General features: G+C 50.6%; 1 protein-coding gene across 1 annotated transcript in view; it reads right to left on the reverse strand.

Moving 5' to 3' along the window:
- Positions 1 to 1,496: 1,496 nt before the first annotated feature.
- Positions 1,497 to 18,988, reverse strand: part of LOC127461454 (uncharacterized) — a 30,405-nt gene continuing 12,913 nt past the window's right edge. The window contains exons 4-17 of the mRNA XM_051769279.1: positions 17,720 to 18,692; positions 17,018 to 17,157; positions 16,497 to 16,620; positions 15,532 to 15,704; positions 13,792 to 13,834; positions 13,018 to 13,164; positions 12,829 to 12,909; positions 11,972 to 12,062; positions 11,103 to 11,268; positions 8,400 to 8,537; positions 7,578 to 7,705; positions 5,718 to 5,833; positions 3,405 to 3,606; positions 1,497 to 2,814 (exon numbers count right to left, since the gene is read on the reverse strand). Of these exons, the coding sequence (XP_051625239.1) occupies positions 11,113 to 11,268; positions 11,972 to 12,062; positions 12,829 to 12,909; positions 13,018 to 13,164; positions 13,792 to 13,834; positions 15,532 to 15,704; positions 16,497 to 16,620; positions 17,018 to 17,157; positions 17,720 to 17,814 (1,050 nt within the window). The 5' untranslated portion in view covers positions 17,815 to 18,692 and the 3' untranslated portion in view covers positions 1,497 to 2,814; positions 3,405 to 3,606; positions 5,718 to 5,833; ... (1 more) ...; positions 8,400 to 8,537; positions 11,103 to 11,112. The remainder of the gene's footprint in view (positions 2,815 to 3,404; positions 3,607 to 5,717; positions 5,834 to 7,577; positions 7,706 to 8,399; positions 8,538 to 11,102; positions 11,269 to 11,971; positions 12,063 to 12,828; positions 12,910 to 13,017; positions 13,165 to 13,791; positions 13,835 to 15,531; positions 15,705 to 16,496; positions 16,621 to 17,017; positions 17,158 to 17,719; positions 18,693 to 18,988) is intronic.

An 18,988-nucleotide genomic window follows, 5' to 3' on the forward strand; every position in this document is an offset into this window, starting at 1 on the left:
AAAAATGAATAAATAAATATTTAAAAAAAAAAAAAAGGACAAAAAATGTAGTTTAATGACCGAAAAGGGAAAAAAAAAAAAGGCTACTTGGAAAATCTGAGCACAAAGGAAAATAAATCAGAATGAAAACAGCGGTTGCAGGGAAAAAAAAATGTGAAGTTGGGATGAGCTGGGCTGGGATCAGGGATGATTTGGGGTGTGATTTCATGGAGATGAGGTGTGGGCTGGCAACTCCCATGGTGTAAGTGGCAAATTTTTGTTGCTTTAAGTCAAGGTTTTTCATTTAAGCCCCAGCTTAAAAATTCCAGCTGCCAGGTGATGTTCTGGATCCCTGTGGTCATCCTGCCGTGGAAAAGGGAATAAGGCAGGAAATGGGATGCTCGGAGCGTTCAACCCCCCTCGCTCACTTGGAGCTTCTCAAAATTACTTCCCAGTAGGAAAAACCAGTTGGAGCTTCTCCAAATGACTTCCCAGGAAGGAAAAGACGAGGGGAATATAAACCCAGCCTGACATCCAACCAGAAAACATGGAACAAAAGCGGAGACGAGCGTGGAGTTTGCAAGTCTTCAGAAAAACCCAACCCCAAACCACCGAGGTGGCGACTCCTCTCCCAAAATTCGGTGGTGGATCCAGAAATTCCTCAGCCAAGAGGCGATTTTTTTTCCCCAATATTGGCAATGGATCCAAAAATCCCTCAAGGAAGAGGTGGTTCCTCAAGCAAGAGGTGGTTCCTCCCCCAGTATTTGGTGGTGGATCCTGGTTCTCCCACAGAGACACCAGGCCTGGGAGGCCTTTGCCAACAGGAGCCACCATCTTGTTTTGGCCGCCATCTTGTTTCGGCCGCCATTTTGTTTTGGCCACCATAATATAAATATATATAATAGAAATACATCTAATATAAATATAAATAAGTCTATAGATACACTATAAATATATGCCACATAAATATATAAATATATACTATGTAAATAACATATTTATATTTATATTATAGATTTATATTTATTTATACACAATAAGTCTATAGATACTCTATAAATATATGCCACATAAATATATAAATATATACTATATAAATAACATGTTTATATTTATATTATAGATTTATATTTATTTATACACAATAAGTCTACAGATACACTATAAATATATGCCACATAAATATATAAATATATACTATATAATTAACTATATTGTGTATAAATAAATATAAATCTATAATATAAATATAAATGTCTATAGATACATTATAAATATATGCCACATAAATATGTAAATATATAGTATATAAATAAATATATAGTATATAAACAAATATAAATACATATAATATAAATAAGTCTATAGATACACTATAAATATATGCTATATAAATATATACTATATACTATATAAATAAATAAATGGTATATAAATAAATGATATATATATGCTAGATTAATATCTATAGCATATATACATATATACTATATATGTATATATTTTATATACATATAAATTAACAGATACAGTATATAAATTTTATATTCTAGTCTAGTTTTAATGTCTAGTTTTACACATGTATATTTTTGTATAATTCATTTTTGTATCTATATGTAATTTTTGCAAATATATAATTTACATCCATATAAAATACCATACAGAGCTTATGTAGATTTTATATGTGCACTTTTATATGTGTATATTCTTCTATCTGTATAATTTATACACATATAAAATGCCACAGTACGTCCAGCATATAAATATGCATTTTTTTTTACTTCTGTACAGTATATATAGATCTCCATAGAGCAGTCCAAAAAATATGTGTGTTCTTTAAATTTAAATATAGATACACTGGTTTACATATTCTTATATATGTCTTCTATGGGTGTATTTTAATATGCATATACACGTTTTATTTTTATATATAATAAATTATATATTTATACAAAAAATTTATTTTTTATTTATTTAAATTTTTATTTATTATTTAATTAAATTTTATTTATTTATTTATTTATTTATTTATTTATTTATTTATTTATTTATTTATTTATTTATTTATTTTATTTATTTATTCATGGAGCACCAAAGAGGCTTCAGGCCAGGATTGAAAATTCCAGAGTTTCGTGCCCCTGAACGCCAGGGCCTTGAGGAGCTTGAGCTGGGCAGGGTTAATTAATGCAAATGAAACAAATGAGCCTGGGGAAGCCGTGGAAAAGGGCCACAAAGCTGTGGACTGAGAACTGTTCCAAGTGGCAGACGTGACACGTGGGGAGGGATCGCTCCGTCCCGGAGGTGGTGGGAGATTGGAGCGGGGACAGGACAGAATGGACTTGGCAGGGCTGACCATGGATGACAAGGAAGAGTTATTGTTTTCTGACGAGTGAATAATCACAAAATCTGAAGACAAATAATGCTTTGTTTTGGAGGAGCTTCCTGGTTCCTGCTGTTCCTGACCCGGCGGAGCTTTGGGTGCCGAGGTCTCACCCAGGTGAGGGTGGGGAAGGGCGAGGACTGTCAACACTGCAGGTGAAAGGACAAGAGGACACAGCCCCAGGATATTAGAGGGAATTTCCTCATGGAAAAGGGTGCTCAGGCATTGGCAGGGGCTGCCCAGGGAGGTTTGGAGTCCCCACCCCTGGAGGTGTCCAAGGAAGGACTGGACGTGGCCCTCAGTGCTCTGGGCTGGGGAGCAAGGTGGGGAGGGGGCACAGGGGGGACTCCGTGGTCATGGAGATCTTTTCCAGCCTCAGTGATCCTGGGATTCTGTGCCAGTTGGACAGGTGGGACCATTCACCTTCAGAGCACCGTCGGTGCACCACGACGGATCTGCAAACACAGAGGATTCATGGATGTCACTAAACCAACAGGCTGGAGACTCTTGGTGTCCCTGGAGCCAAATGACCCAGCTTGGCTCCCATCCCTGTCGCTTCTCCCTCAACTGCAGCCACATCCAGGCTTTTTGCTGGGAATAGTCTCCACCCTGGGCCATCCTTGGACCAGTTCTAGGTGGTGTTTGAAGGGCTGCACGTCTGCCACGGGCCAAGGTGTGTGTCAGAGGAGAGGGGGATGTTCAGACCTGTGTCCTGGCTCTGTTACCCACTGCACAGGAAGCACAGGAATCAAATCCATAGCCCAGGGCTCCAACATTTACCTAATCAGTCACCCTATCCCCAGAAAAGGCAGGTTCCAAGGGGATAGGGAATATGGCTCACAGTGGATCTCTGCTGGAATCAAGGAGCTTAATGTTTGTATTAAAATCAACAAAAAAAGATCTGTGTGTCCCTCCAACTCCTTTAAAAAGCTTCTGCAGAGTCTACCAGGGACTAGCACAGCACTTCCCTGCTCCAGTGGCTCCGGGGAGGCTGCAAAGAGGGACAGCAGTGGGAGGAAAGCAGAATTCCTTTGTGAAGACTCACCAGGGAGCTCTGCCCGGACACTCACAGCTGTGGTCTCCAACTGCTCCCTGCTCAGCTCTTGCAGAACATTCTGTTGAGGCTTTCCAAGAGCAGAGATGTTTTGGGAGATGATCATCCAGAGGCAAAGTGGATCCAGTGGGAATCCTAAACACTTCAGCGGGTAGGATGGGGAGGTACAAACACGACCATGGTGCCTTTTTCCCTGCAGGCATAAAAGAAATGTTAAAAGCAGCTCTCACCCTGCTGAGTTTCAGGTGTGGGTTTCCAACACCAGGGAATGGGATCAGGGAGATGGGAGGGGCCCAAACCCCCAACAAACAACAGGTCCCAGGATGCTGAGAGTGTTGGTTGGGCCTCCTCGTGTAACCACGTGCCCTGGTTGGCATCCAGCAGTGGGTTCCTGGTCCCCCAGGCTCGTGGCACAGCCCAGCAACAGCAAGGCAGAAAGATGCAGCCATTAAAAACCAATTTATCAATCCAGAGCCCTTGGATGTCAACAGGGAGACTGGGATGGGAGCCCTGAGCACCAGAAGTCCCCCAAAACCTGCATCCCCTCAGACCCCTGGAGTGGGCCAGACCTCATCCCCACTGTCTCTCCCCAGACTGCCCCCATGGTTTTACTCTGTATTATCCCACAGATCCTGTGCCTTTTCCAGGATTTCAGGCCCTCATGGAGGGCAACACCACCCCTTGGCACGGGTCTGGTTCCTTGGGGAGCCTAAACCAGCAGCCCCACTGCTGCCCCCCACACATTCCAGCCCCCAGGAGAGAGGCAGGGAGTGGTGCAGGAAGGTTGGGAGCTGTTTTTATTCCCAAGAAAGTGGTATTTCCTTCTGGAGAACATGGAAAAACAACCCAACAGCTACTCATGCTGCACCCAGAGCTGAACCACCCGTGTTCACACATAGCACTGAAGTGATCCAGAGTTCTTCCCGGTTATTTCTTGGGAATCAGCAATGGTGTGTGTCTCCAACATGCCCAAATATATCTGGAAATTCAACAAAGAACTGTGTTTCCTAAGAAAAGTTGTGCTCCCTTCCCTGCTCCCAGCCCAACACACAGTGCTCTGCTCCCCCCAGCTGTCCCTGTCCTGCCCATTCCTTGAAATCATCAACTCTTTTCCCAGGTCAAGAGCCAAGATCCCACATTTCTCAGGATTTAGTAATCACCATGTGATGGTGTCAGGGTTGGGTTGCAGAGACTGCAAAAAAAAAAAAGCAACACCTCCAAAATCCATCTTGGCACAAACAATCCCAACAGATCCGGGTCCTTAAACGGAACAAAAGCTCCTTGGGAATGTGGAGACATCCCTGGTGGGTGAGGTGAGGGAGGGCCTGGGCTTAAAAGGGATCATTCCTGGTGCACAGGCAACTGGGATGTGGCCAACAGGAACATTTTCCTGTGCTGGGTTTGGATAGAGGAGCAGAAAAGAGGGAGTAACCACACTCCTGGCTCTGGGAATGTGCTTTTTCTGCCTCCCAGAACCAGGGGCACCCTTTGCTCTCATGCCATGACTTTGAGAACCTGCTGTAAAACCCAGCCAGGAGCGTGGAGGGCAAAGCAGAGCGTGTTGGGGCATTCCAGGGGCAGCTCCAATGCTGCCCAAGGCCCTTCCATCACCCCAAACCTCCACCTCCAACAGGGAGGAGATAAGAGATTCCCTGCTAATGGCTTTCCACATAAATAGGAGGACCTGCCCCCTCAACCAGTTTACTCAGTGCACTGACCCCCTGGCTGGGGTCGCGGGGAAGCTGTGGGAGGTCCCCAAGTTTTATAAATGAGAGGCTTTCCCTGCCCAGACAGGGCCCAGGAGGCACCCAGGGGCTGGAGACACTGATGGATGGTGCCAAGGAGGTTTGTTGGAGGGGAGCAGCGCCGGGGAGGGATTTACCAAGAGATTTATCAGCTCAGGTGGATTAAGGGGGATTTGTCAGTTGTCTGCTGTCGGCCTCCACCCCCAAAAAATAACCCTCAAACAATGGCCAAGGGCTGAAAAACGCTTAGGATGGGGGCAGGAGACAAAATTACAGTTGTTTCCATGAGGTTTGGTGAGTTGAGGCTCAAATGTGGGGTCCAGGCACCCCAATAAGGGCTGATGGGGGTGAGGAGTGGGTGAGGCAGAGGTGATCTCCAGCAGCAGCTTTTCCATCCCCTCCACAGCACATCCCACCAGCTCCCTGAGCTCCCTCAGGGCTCACGTTGGAGCCCCTGGCAGGGACCCCCCGAGGTCTCAGGGGCTGCAAAGACACGTCCCAGCCCCCCCCAGGGGTGAAATCACGACCCAAAACAGAGAAGAGGAAGGCTGGGACTTACCAGACACGGGCCACACCTTCCCAAAGCATCCTTTGGATGAGCTGCTCCCTGGAGATTCCAGGTGTCTGGCTGCACACTCAGCTTGCCAGGAGAAAGCAGATTTGGGCACTGACCCCCTGTAAACACAACATCTCTCTTTTTTTTCCCCCAAGAAAAGCCAAGGGAAGGGTCTAGAAGGGGAAAATGGAGCAGACAAGCAGCTTCCTGAGATCTCATTTGGAGCCAACCAGGGGGCTCCGCTTCATTTATTTCAAGACACTTCATCCCGAAATAAATTCATTCACTGCAGCAAATTGGGCTGTTTTCCTGTTTATTTTTTTAATTGTTCCACGCTGTCCTCGAGTTTCTCAGCAGAACTGGCTTCCAACCCTTAAACTGGGAAATGTTCCTCTTGCAAATGGAAAATACAAACATTTCCAGTGTGGCCACGCAGGGTTGTTTTTTTTTTTCCTCCCTTGCTCTCTAAAATCTTTCTGCACTGAGAAATCCATCTGCAATTTGGCTGCAAAAAAATGGGTTCAAACTGGCCTTGCTGATAACAAACTCCTGAAGCTCAAGGTGCCTGCTCCAAGATTTCCAGATCACCTCCTTCTAGAGCCTGTGGCAAACACCCTGATTGTAGACTGCACCACCACTCTCACCAACAGGTTTTTTCCCTCTCCTTTTACTTTGGACTCAGGGGGCCCAGTGAACACCACTCTGTTCATGCCCCAGGGTGCTGGGTTATACATTTGGGTTTTGTGGGTTAAAACCAACTGTTTGTCTGTATAATCGTATTTATTGTATTATTTTATGAAATTGTTATTCTGATTTATAATCTCTCCTTTGAGCTGGGTTCATTTCCCCTGCTGGTTCACCTTTAAACCACCTCACTTTTCCCCCTCATGGAACATCCTGAGCTGGGAGGGACCCACGAGGATCAACAAGTCCAACTGCTGGCCCTGCACAGCCAACGCTCCCACTCCGGGATTCCCCGGGCCACCCCGGCTCTGAGCCAGGCTTCCAGCCCAAACTGGGCCCTGCCTGGGCTCCCTCCCGAGGACCACACTCTGGAGGAAGGCTCAGCTGGTTCCCATCCCCGTCCTGCCCCCGATGAGCTCCAGATGTGGGGTGGGTGTTCCGGGATGCTCCGGGGGGGAGGTGGAGGCAGCTCGAGCTGCTGCTGCTTTTATCTCCTTCCCTTTGTTTATGAAGAGAGGATCAGCCCGTGGCTGCCAACAATTTACTCTGGTGAGGGCACCCCTCCAGAAACACTTTTACTGTGAACAGGGATCCCCTTCCATCGGCTCCAGATGGAGACCCAAAAGGGGCCACTAAATTCTGGGGGAGTTGGAGCCCACCCCGGTGTCTCCCAGTGGGAGCAAGGACAGCACAGCCCCCTCTGCTCAACCAGCTTCCCACAGGTTTCTCCTCCTCGGGCACGGAGGGTCCAGCTGGATCTGGGACACCCCAAGGGCTGTAACATCCCGTGAGTCCCAACTCAAGTGGGATGCAGAGCCCTAAAATCCTCTTGGTGTGAGGGTGGGGAGGCCCTGACACAGGTTGTCCAGAGAAGTCCCATCCCTGGAAGTGTCCAAGGCCAGGTTGGAGCAACCTGGGATGGTGGAAGGTGTCCCTGCCCGTGGCAGGGTGTGGGAAGAGATGAGTTTAAGGTCCCTCCCAGCCCAAACCATGCTGTGATTCCCTGCTTAAAATGAGCTGCAGGAGGCTTTTCCCCATGAACCCACTTCACAGAGCTCAAAAAGGCGCCGCTGTGGCAGCCACGGGGAGGAGGGAGTCAAAATTGGTTATTCCAGAGCAAAACTTCCCCTGCCAGCAGAACCCTGAGGCTGGAGAGGTGCCCTTGGGCAGGGAGCTCACCTGTGCTGTGGTGCTGTCCATGGATGTCCTGCTCCTGGAGAGCTCTGCTGGATTTGGGAGGCCAAAAACTGGATGAAGCTGAAGCCCCATTTCCCAGCAAGATGGAGTTGGTGTTTTCCCTCCCAGGCCTGCTGGTAGAAAACTGGGTTAAGAGCAGCCAGCATCTGCTCAGGGTTATTTATTGCTTTTAGGAGGCGAGTTTTTATTGGGGATTATTTTTGTCTTCTCTTATTTTTGGTGCCTGAGTTATGGAAACATCCTGGATGCACCAGCACCCCCTCGGAGAGGCGTCAAATGTTTGCCAGGCAGCTTTGGCAGGAGCCTCCCTGCTCCATGAGCATCCTGCCAGGCTGGATCACAGAGATCTGTGCCACCAGCCCAGTTTGACACCGACCTGGAGTGCCAGGATGAGGGGGAATGGCTTCCCACTGCCAGAGAGCCGGGTTAAATGGGATATGGGAAGGAATTCTTCCCTGGGAGGGTGGGCAGGCCCTGGCACAGGTTGCCCAGAGAAACTGTGGCTGCTTCATCCCTGGAAGTGTCCAAGGCCAGGTTGGACAGGGCTTGGAGCACCCTCATGGCAGGGACACAGTGACACGTCCAGGTCATCTCCCAGTGCCCAAAACACCCTCTGTCCCATCCTCCTCACAGAGCCATTTCCCCTTTACTTTATCAATCCAAACACTGAGGATTCCCCCCCCCTAGTTCAGCCCTAATTCCCTTTTCCAGTGCTGCAGCACTGCAGGGAATGAGCTGGGCCAGGAGCTCCCCCTTTCCCAGGAGACCAGGCCAATTTTTTTAAATTTTTTTTTTAATACTCACTCTTATTTACTGTGACTCTGCCAAGAAGGTGCTTGGGGTTTTATGAGCCCCACGCGAGTCCGTCTGCCCAGGGAGTTGATTCAGGGCAGCTCCTTGCACGGGCTGGCACAACCCCAAACCCTTCTGATTCCAGCCTGGCTGTTTGGAAAGGGATTAAGGCAGAAATTAGAGCAGCAAGGAGAGCCTGGTCTAGCAAGGAGAGCCTGCTCTGGTGGACCCATGGCAGGGTTGTGGCACAAGATGAGCTTTAAGAACCCTTCCAACCCAAACCATTCCAGGATTTTATGATCCTGACTATGTCAAGAACTCCCTGTAGTCAGCAGTGCCTCTGCACCAAACCTGGGAGAAGCTCCCATGGACGCCAGACCCTCAAGGGTCAGGTCTTACTGGGGTGTAAAGATTTGGGTAACTCTGAGCAGAACACAGCTCATGGTGTCTCTCCTTTCCCACCATTTCCCCCCTCCCTGGAAAATGTCAAAGAGGGAGCAGTCACAAACAACCCTGTCTTCACACTCTGCTGTTCACAGGGCTGTGGTTTGGGGCTGGTTTGGGGTTTTTTTCTTCCAGGTTGGGAGATGCAGTGATTTTGCAAAATGTGCCACAAGCCCATGGACAGGGAAGTTGTTTTACCCCTTAAAAATTCCTTCAAGGCCAGGTTGGACACCCAGTCTAATGGGAGGTGTCCTTGCCCCTGGACAAGGAAGTTGTTTTACCCCTTAAAAATTCTTTCCAGGCCAGGTTGGACACCAGGTCTAGTGGGAGGTGTCCCTGCCCTGGCAGGGGGTGGGACTGGATGAGCTTTAAGGTTCCTTCCAACCCAAATCATTCCACGATTCTGTGCTTCAGTGGCCACATCTCCAGTGGGAATAAAACATCACGAGCTCTGTGGGCTGCAGAGTCCTCCAGGAGGCACTGAATTCCTCCCCCAAAAAACAACATCCCTCTCCCCCCGAGTCCATCAGCTGGCTCCTCTGGTAACACGCTCCCTCACGTGTCATCAGGAAGGAATTTGGGCCCTGTTTGATGATCAGAGAGGGATCAGGATCACAGTTCTCCCACCACAAAGCACGTCAGCAGGTCTTTCCAGCCTCCCTCGCTCTGTGTAGGGTAGCCAAGGACCTGCTCCTTCCCGGGCATCCCCGGCCCCCACTCATCAATCAAAGCATTCCTGGTCTCCTCACAGTGTCCACGAACACTCACAGAAGTTTCTTCTTCAAAAAAAATTTCATCTGGGCAATTGTTCAAAAATGTTACAGTTACCTGCTCCTTTTAAGCTCCGATGACGGCCCGCGGAGCCGTAATTTAAGCCAGACCTGCAGACGTCTGGTTTAAGGTTAAAAAGTCCTCCAAGCTGAACTCCAGCCAGCAAAGCCACGAAAAATCAACTTGCCCCGTGTTAATTTTGGGTTCCCCTCGTTAATGAAGCCGTGGAGGAGCCCCCATGGGGGTCCAGCTTTGTGTTATCCCAACTTCACACGCTCGGTGCAAGGATTCATGGAAGCAGATCCCAAGGAGGAGTTAAAATTCCAGAGTCATTAAGGTTGGAAAAGAGCTCTAAAATCTTTGAGTCCAACCATCAAACCCAGCACCACCACCATGGTCATCATTAACCCACATCCACACATTTTTTGGACATTCCCAGGGATGGGGATTCCACCACTGCCCTGGGCAACCTGTTCCAGGGCTTTACAACCCTTGCCATGAAGAGTCCTGCACACAAACCACCCACAGCAGGGGGGGAAATCAGCACTTAAATATTTCAAAGGGGAATAAACAAAGATCTTTTCTCCCAGATATTAATTTTGTTAAGATTAGGGTTGCTTCCTTCTCCCTCACAGACACCCACTGAGGATTCACACTCCCCCAAGTCCCAAAAAGCCCCAAAGTTCACCTGCCCTAAAACCCCTTGGGCTCCCACTGCAGCACCTTCCCCCCAGCAGGGAGGTTTTGGGGCATTAAAATGAATTTTTAACCCTGAAGGGGAAAATCCCCAAGGAAAGGAGGATGTAGAGAGGTCAGGAATGTAGGTAGCTCCAAAACAGGATTAGACATTTCTGAGGATGTCAGGAACAGCTAAATCCCATACAATTAATGATCATCAGCCTGGCTGGGATGGAACCCAAGGGATGCAAGACTCCTGGAAATATTGCTGGAGAGCAGGACAAGAGCAGAAGCAGCATCATTACTGAATATCCCGAGCTGGAGGGGATCCACAAGGATCCTCGACCCCAACTCCCGGCCCTGCACAGGACAGGAGCATCTCCCCCTCTCTCCACACACAGTGGGAATGTTCTGGTGGGATTCCAGCTCTATCCCAGCTCAGGGGCTTCTGTGGGAGCAGAGAGAAGAGAGGGGAAAGGGCTGGATGGGCTAGGAGAGCCAGGACAGGACAAGTGGTGGAGTCACCAAGCCTGGAATTGTTCCAAAAATAGGCGGATGTGGCGCTTCATGAAATAATTTGGGCAAGGGAGTTGTTTGGGCTTGATGATCTTGGAGGTCTTTTGCAGCCTTAAAGGTTCTGTGACTCCCTGTGAAGGAAATACCCACCTTTTGTGGGTATTTGTAGCCCAGGCACCTCAGAACTTCAGAGCAAGGAGCCAAACGTGCCTCCACGCCGGGGCGATTTATTCCAGAGGTTTCATGGGAATTCCCACTGGCTTTTAGCACCAGCTCACAACCACTCAGCCAGGACTCCCTCCTTACCTGTGACAGTTCAGCAGGGAGGGGGGGACACCCCCAGCACCCAGCAGTGCCATGGAGGGAGCACATCCAGAGCCTCCTTCCAGCAGCTCCCTGATCGCTCCCAGGTGGGTGCCACAGAGCCAGAGCTGGGAGTGATTCCAGGCTGGGAATGGGAGCCAGCATCTCCCTGCAAGCAGATGTCCCAGAGGGGAACATTAGAGCCTTCAGTTACCCAATTAAAAGCATGTTGGAGGGGGATTTGATTGCTTGGTTTGACAGGGAGAGGAAAACCCTCCGGGTCCTGGCAGGGACGAGGATTTACGAGTTGCTTCGGGTCGCTCTGCCTGGTCTTGGTATGTAGCAAAGGAGCAACAAAACCCTCTCAAAAAGCAAGGAGGGATGGTGTCTGCATTCCTGCTGCTTGAATCAGATGTCTTTCCTGGCAGCTCCAGTCCCTCCCAGCTCCAGGGACTCCGGGGAGGGGCAGCAGTGGATGCACTGGAGCAGGTCTGACATCTGGCACCGAGGGCTGCCCGTGGGCCACATCCTCCCCCTCAGAGGTGGAAATGATTCCCTGTCACTTGTGAACACCTCCCAGGGATGTGCTGGATGTTCTCTCCCAGTTTGCTGAAGGGCAGGATCCACCTTCTTCCTGCTCCAGAGGCCTGGAATGAACCCTGCTGGGTGCCTGCCCCGGGGATCCCCGGCTCCCTCCCCTTCCTCTCCCTGGAAAAAACATCACCTCAGGTTGGGAAAGGAGGGAAGACAAACCTCCCAGACTTCCTGCAGAGGGTGAACACCTCTGGACAGCAGGGATTTGGGATCACCTCTATTTATTGCCAAACCCCAGTGTCTGAGCACCTCCCTTGGCACCCGCTCTCCCTCCTCACCTGCTCCTGGCCAGGAATTCCCTGTGCTCCCACCTTCCCCTTCCCCTCCTGCCTCAATCCAACGTGCCTGGTGTTTCTCTTCAAGGCAACTCTGAAATGAGAGGAGAAAAGTTATAAGTTATTTCAAAGCTCTCTGCTTCAAAAAAAACATCCAACCCAAATTTAGGCACCGCGAAGCCATAAACGTTCCTTTTTATTGCACACACAAAATAACCCTCTGCAATATGATTCCTCTCAATTTATGGTTCTCCCAGAGCCATTAATTCAGCCCAGGTCTTTTCTTCTTCTTTTTTTTTTTTTTTTTATTCTTTTATTCTTCCCCCCCCTCCCAACTTGAAGTCAAATAATTCATAAATACTTCGCCCTGGATTGTGCTTTATGAGCATTATAATGATCACTTGACTGTGGAAATGCCTGTGAAGTTATTAAGGGAGTTTTAATACACCACAGACTCCCCAGAGGGGCAGAGCAACTCCATCACACTCTGGAGGGAAGAGCTCTCTTGCGAGGCTCTTTATTTAGCCAAACAATCAGGATTTTACAGCCCAGATATCTCTGAATCGAGTCAATCACAACCTCCGGGGTGGGTTTTGGTTTGTTGTGCTCCAGCATCCTCCTGGAGGGAGATGTGACTTAGATCCACAAGTCTCCATATCATTTTCAGACCCAAACCCAGAAAAAAAAAAAGACTAAAAAAATAAAAAAAAAAGTTCAGAGGAGCATCAGCAAAACCATTGGGTGGTTGGGCTTGATGGTCTCGGGGATCTTTTCCAACCTTAACAGCTGGACTTGATGATTTTAGAGGTCTTTTCCAACCTGATTTTATGCTAAAACATGAATAAGAGCAGGTCACTGACCTCCTTGGAGTCTCCAGGTAGGAAGGAGGCATGGAAAAGTTGGATTTCCCTGGGCAGACACCGTTTTTTCTGTCATCCTTGCTGTTGAAAGTCAGAAATTCAGTCCCGGGGGTGAAAGTCAGAGCTGGAAACCTTTGGTTGATTATAGGGAAAGAGGAAACAATAATTAAATTACAAATAGGAACTCACAGAATCAAATCCATTTTCTGGGATGGCTGGGCCACACTCAGAGTATCCCATAAAAAAGGGGCTTTGGACCTGGAATCTCCGGATTCTGGGTTTCTCCTCCTCGTTTTCCCGTGCAAACCAACCAACAAACCAACCAAGGCCCACGAACTGCAGAGCCAAACATCAGTGGGAGCACCTTTGGATCCCCTGAGAGGTGCTGTGGGATGACACCCCCCCCTGCAGCCCCCAAAACCTCCCGTGACCTCCCCCAGGACCACCCAGGACGAGCTGCAAGAGGAGCCCACGAGTCCTCCCTGCTGCTGAACCTCCTCTGCTCCCCAGGAAATCCGTGGTTTTCCCCTTGTAAAGAACTCCTCAGGCAACTGCCTCCGTATCTCCAAGGTGTCTTCGAGCCACAGAGGTGCAAATATTTATCCATACTTGGAATTGCAGAGTGAAGCCTGACTAAGTGTTCCCAGACACTCGAGCTGTTGTTGTTTTAAGACCTGGGCCCTTGGACACCTGGCTGGAATTAATCAGCAGATGGGAGCAGGGAGGCAGAGCAGAGCCCTCATTAACCCTTCACACATCAGTGTCAAGGTCACAGGGGGGTTCAGCCTGGACCTGTCAACAGCCTGGGAATCCCAAAGCAAGGAATGTCCTTCCCGGAGCAGGGCATGAACTGGAAGCAGGATTTATCACGCTGCTGTCACCACCGAGCTGAGGCTCTGCCTTGGGAATAGCAGCAGGAGTAAATGTTTATGACTAGATAACAAAACACCAGAGCAAACCCACCTTCTGCCCAGGCTCTGCCTTAATCCAGGAGCTGAAGCATCTCCTGAAGGGAAAGGATCCACTTTGCACCGGGTGGCTTCGAGCGGAAAGTTTGGATTATTCGAGTAGTGGGTTATTAGGGAGAATTTCTTGGTTGGGTTGGATATCGGGAAAATTTCTTCACTGACAGGGTTGTCCAGCCTGGCAAAGGCTGTCCAGGGCAGTGGGGAAGTGTCAACCCTGGAAGTGTCCAATAAATGTGAGGATGTGGCATCTGGGGCCGTGGATCGAGCTCCAGTGGCATCACATCTTCCACCCCTCCCACCCTCTGAGCAGCTGCCCCAACCATCAGCTGCTGCCTCCCTCTCCAGCCAGGAGCTGGGAATGGAACAGAGACCCCAGGAGCTGAACACACCCCAGGGAAATGGAAAAACACAGCCAGGAACTTCCAAATTCTGCCTCCTGCAAAGCCGGTCCCAGGCAGGCAGGAGGGTGTGGACGCAGCCAAGCACAGGGATGATTTTCACCACAGCGACCTGGACACCAAACACCACCAAACAATCCCCTCCCCGAGCCCCCAGGGCAGCACAAACACCCCACAAAAGCTCCTTGCCCGGCTCTGTTGACGTCTCTCTGGGCGTTTTTCACACCCAGGGAAGTCAAACAGGCGATGGGGGGAGGGAGAATTTGCTGCCGCCCACCAAGGGGGGGAAGTTTTGCTCTTGAGGAGATGTAAACAAGCCCTGGAGCAGGTCAGGCCCCCCGGTGGCCTCTTATCACGGCTCCTTTCTTTTGGCATAAACACCAGCCCCAGGTCAGGGCCCATAATTTGTCCCAGCTGCTTTTCCAAGGGTTGATCTAAAGGCTTCAAACCTGAAGTGTGTGGGGGGGGGTGAAATAATCCCCACCCGCTGCTTTGTCTCTCTCTTTGGGGTCAATTTTTGATCCCAAAACTTCTTCCCCTGGTGCAGGGGTTGGGGAATGGTTCCCTCCAGGAGGTTGGAGGTGGTTCCTCCATGGGAGGTGGCCGTGGCCGTGGCTCTCCTCCTCCTCCTCCTCCTCCTCCTCCTCCTCCTCCTCCTCCTCCTCCTCCTTCTCCTCCTCCACACAGCTCCAGGAGCACTGAGCTGTCACAGGGCACTGCTGGACACGGGGCTTTATCCTGGAGCAGAGCCCTGTGGGGTCAGGGAATGCCTGGAGCTGTGCCAGGGGAGGTTTGGGATGGATCTCAGGAAAAGGTTCTTCCTCCCCAGAGGGTGGTTGGGCACTGCCCAGGCTCCCCAGGGCAGTGGGCACGGCCCCAAGGCTGCCAGAGCTCCAGGAGGGTTTGGATGATCCCCTGAGGGACAGGGTGGGATTATTGGGGGTGTCCTGGGGTTGGACTGGATGATTCTTGGGGTGTTCCTTCCAGCTCAGGGTGTTCTGTGGTTCTGTGAGTGGCTGGGAGGCAACCACGAGCCCTTGGCCTGTCAGGGAGTTTATCCCAAGCTCTCAGCCAAGGTCTCCCTGTCCCAGGATCCATCTCCAGCACAAACCTGTCTCACAAAGCCCAGTCCAACATTTCCAGTGTTCATCCAGGACTCAGGAGTGTCTCTGTCCCCAGGCACTGGAGCAGTGACCGTGGCCATGCCCTTGTTGAGCCTGAGGTGCCCAACCCTCCTCCCAGCCCTCCCTGAGCCCCAGCAGAGGGAAATCCCAATCCACAATTGTTGTTTTCCGACAGGAATGAGTCCAACCCAATCCCACATTTTAAAGACTTACCACATCCCAGGGTGGGTTGGGTTGGAAGGGACCTTAAAGCCCAGCCAGTCCCCCCTGTGCCACGGGCAGGACACTTTCCACCATCCCAGGTTGCTCCAACCTGGCCTTGGGCATTTTCAGGGATTCCTTGAGGTGAATTCCTTGAGTTCTTCCTTCCTGGACTGCACAAACAGCTTTAGAAATAAAATTAAAAAACCAGGAAGAGGAAGGATTTTTTTCTCTTCAGGTCAACCCAGACTGAAACCTTTCCCATTTGCCTCAGCAAACCAGGTTTTTTTTTTCTTAAGTGGCGACAATGAAAACATCTTGTTCTCCCCAAAATAAAACGTGTCTCTGTTTGCAAATTCATCTTTGAAGGCACTTGTGGTCCCCTGCCTTTCCTAATTAAAGGCAGGCAGATCTCAATTGGGGGAACACCACAGTGTAATAACATTTAATTTCAAGCATATCTCAAACAAAGCCTGCAGCTTTTCAGCCCCAAAATACTCCTTTTCTGTTGCTGTTGTTTGGTTCAAGTTGTAAATAATTTCAAAGGCACCAAAATAACTTTTATTTTCCCTACAAACAAATGTTTCATCTTAATTTCAGCTTCCAGTGATCAGAGCCAGATTCTTCCCAGTGGTGCCCAGGAAGGGGATAAGAGGGAAGGGCAGGAGCTGAGATAGAGAAATTCCCTTTAATCAGAGGAGAAATTTTACATTTAATTTTTTTTTTTTTTTATTAAGGGTGGCCAAATGCTGGAGCAGATTGTGGAGGGTGGTTGTGGAGTCTCCATCCTTGGAGATGATCAATCCCTGGACCTGGACAAGGTGGAGGAGGAGTCCCATGGGAACATCATGAGGATCAACAAGGCCAAGTGCCAGGTCAAGGGCTCACATCCCAGAAATCCATCCATGTCCTGGGCTCATCCCACAGCAGGTAAGGGGGGAATTCTGCTCCTCTGCTCAGCTCAGGTGAGATCCCACCTGCAGAGCTGCCTCCAGATCTGAGATCCCAAAATAAGGATGTGGAGCTGCTGGAATAAGTCCAGAGGAGGCCCTGGAGCTGCTCCAAGGGCTGGAACCAGGCTGGGAGAGCTGGGGGGTTCACCTGGAGAAGAGAAGGATCCAGGGACACCTGAGAGCCCCTTCCAGGGCCTAAAGGGGCTCCAGGAGAGCTGGAGAGGGACTTTGGACAAGGGATGGAGGGACAGGACAAGGGGAATGGCTTCAAACTGAGGGCAGGGATAGATGGGATATTGGGAAGGAATTCCTCCCTGTGAGGGTGGAGAGGGACTGGGATGCATTTCCCAGAGAAGCTGTGGCTGCCCCATCCCTGGAAGTGTCCCAGGCCAGGTTGGAGCACCCTGGGATGGCAGGAGGTGTCCCTGCCCACGGCAGGGTTGGCACTGGATGAGCTTCAAGATCCCTCCCATCCCAAACCATTCTGGGGAAAAAAACCAACACCTCAGCCCGTCTTTAAGGCTGGGAGGGAGGTGTGAACTTACCCTTTCTGGTTTCCCAGTGGAGGAAAAACCCGCAGGGAATCTCCCTCCGTCCATCTCCTGGTGCGCGGGGCCCTCTGGAGCCCGCGCCGCGCATCGCCCGCGGCCGCCCATGGATCCAGCACCGGGAAAAGCTGGATTTGCTGGAATGACAAAGCCATCGGCACCGCTGGACGAGCCAGTGATTCCTATGGTGGGTTTATACAGGTAGGAAAGGGATTTTTTGGAGGATCTGCGTCGCTGTGACCCGCAGGGCTTGCGGAATGTCCCAGTGGGCACCGCCTAAAAACGAGCTCCAAATCCAGGGAAATAAAAGCAGGATGCTCCTGTGACAGGCAGTGACTTTCCAAAAGGGTCACATCCTCCCCCTCGCGGGAGGGTTTGGCTCGTAGGGTGGGAAAAACACACTGGCAGGGAAGAGGAAACGTGTTATTCCAGGGGAAAGAGTATGTGGAGTTGGGAGAGAGACTGGAAAAAGCTGCTTGGGAAAACACCCAACCCCAGGAAGGACCCGATCCTGGATGTTGCCTCCTCCAAAGGGGCAGGACTCTGCAGGAGCTGGGCTCGGCACGGAATTCCCAGAGGAATTGCAGTGCTGGGAAGGGAGCCGGGGGCAGGGCTCTCTGTGCACATCCTGGAATCCCTGAGGAAAAGGGAGTCCCAACAAATCCGCTGTCCCTGGCAAGCAGAGCTGGGCCGACTCACTGAGTGCTCAATGAAATTCCTGCGGGATCAGATGGATGGAGTTTGGACAGGGAACACCTGCTCCAAGGCCCGGGACAGCAGCCAGTAGATGGCATTCACATTCCACACGTGTGCTGCCACGGCAGGCTCGGGATGCTCCGGGAAACGGGAAAAGAACATTTTTCATGGAAAAACGAAGGGAAAAGGCAAATATTCAGCAGGGGTGACCCTGAAGACTTTGACAATTAATTTTGGAGCCATCAGGTGCTACAGACTTCCTAATATTTCCTGTCCCCATGGATCTTCTGTCAGCTTCTAACAGAGAATCCCAGGCTGGTTTGGGTGGGAAGGGACCTTAAAGCCCATCCAGTCTCACCCCCTGCCATGGGCAGGGACACCTTCCACTAGCCCAGGGTGCTCCAACCTGGCCTTGGACACTCCCAGGGATGGAGCAGCCACAGTTTCTCTGGGAATTCCATCCCAGCCCCTCCCAACCCTCACAGCCAAGAATTCCTTCCCAATATCCCATCTATCCCTGCCCTCTGGCACTGGGAAGCCATTCCCTCTTGTCCTGTCCCTCCATCCCTTGTCCCAAGTCCCTCTCCAGCTTTCTTGGAGCCCCTTTAGGCCCTGGAAGAGGCTCTCAGGTGTCCCTGGAGCCTTCCCTTCTCCAGGTGAACCCCCCCAGCTCTCCCAGTTGGTCTTCCTGGGATGTTTTCCTTGTCTGCATTATTGAAGACAACCTTTTCAGTGCAAAAACTTTCCCTGACATCCAACCTGAACCTCTCCTGGTGCAGCCTGAGGCTGTTCCCTCTTGTCCAGTCCCTTGTTCCCTGGGAGCAGACCCCGATTCCCACCTGGCTCCCCCTTCCTGTCGGGTCTGGAGCAGAGGAAAATCCCGGTGTCTTCAGTCACCTTTGGATTTGCAAAGGAACCAGCAGGGCTCAGGGTCTGGATGCATTTATGGACATCCTGGGAGCAGGGGTTCATCCTCCTGGGATGAGCAGGACCTTCTGGCACGTCTGTCTGTCCAGACCCCGGCCCCAGTGCCTGAGGTTTGGGGACAAATCAGCCCTGCGAGCTGGACCCTTAAATCCTGCATCCCCTTTTACTTCCTCGGGGAATGATGCACCGCATTAAAATCCCTCCCACCCCTCCTCCAGGACCAGGATGACGGGCATCCCTGTCTCCCGCTGCAAGGAGAGGGTGTGCTCAGCCCCTGGCAGCCCCAGCCGGATCCATCCGGAGGAAGGATGCGGGCAGAGATTCGGTGCCTCGCAGCCCATTGGA

The sequence above is a fragment of the Manacus candei genome, unplaced genomic scaffold (genome assembly GCF_025592945.1).
Source record: "Manacus candei isolate 608988 ecotype Guabito, Panama unplaced genomic scaffold, ASM2559294v1 h1tg000106l, whole genome shotgun sequence".
NCBI lineage: Eukaryota > Metazoa > Chordata > Aves > Passeriformes > Pipridae > Manacus > Manacus candei.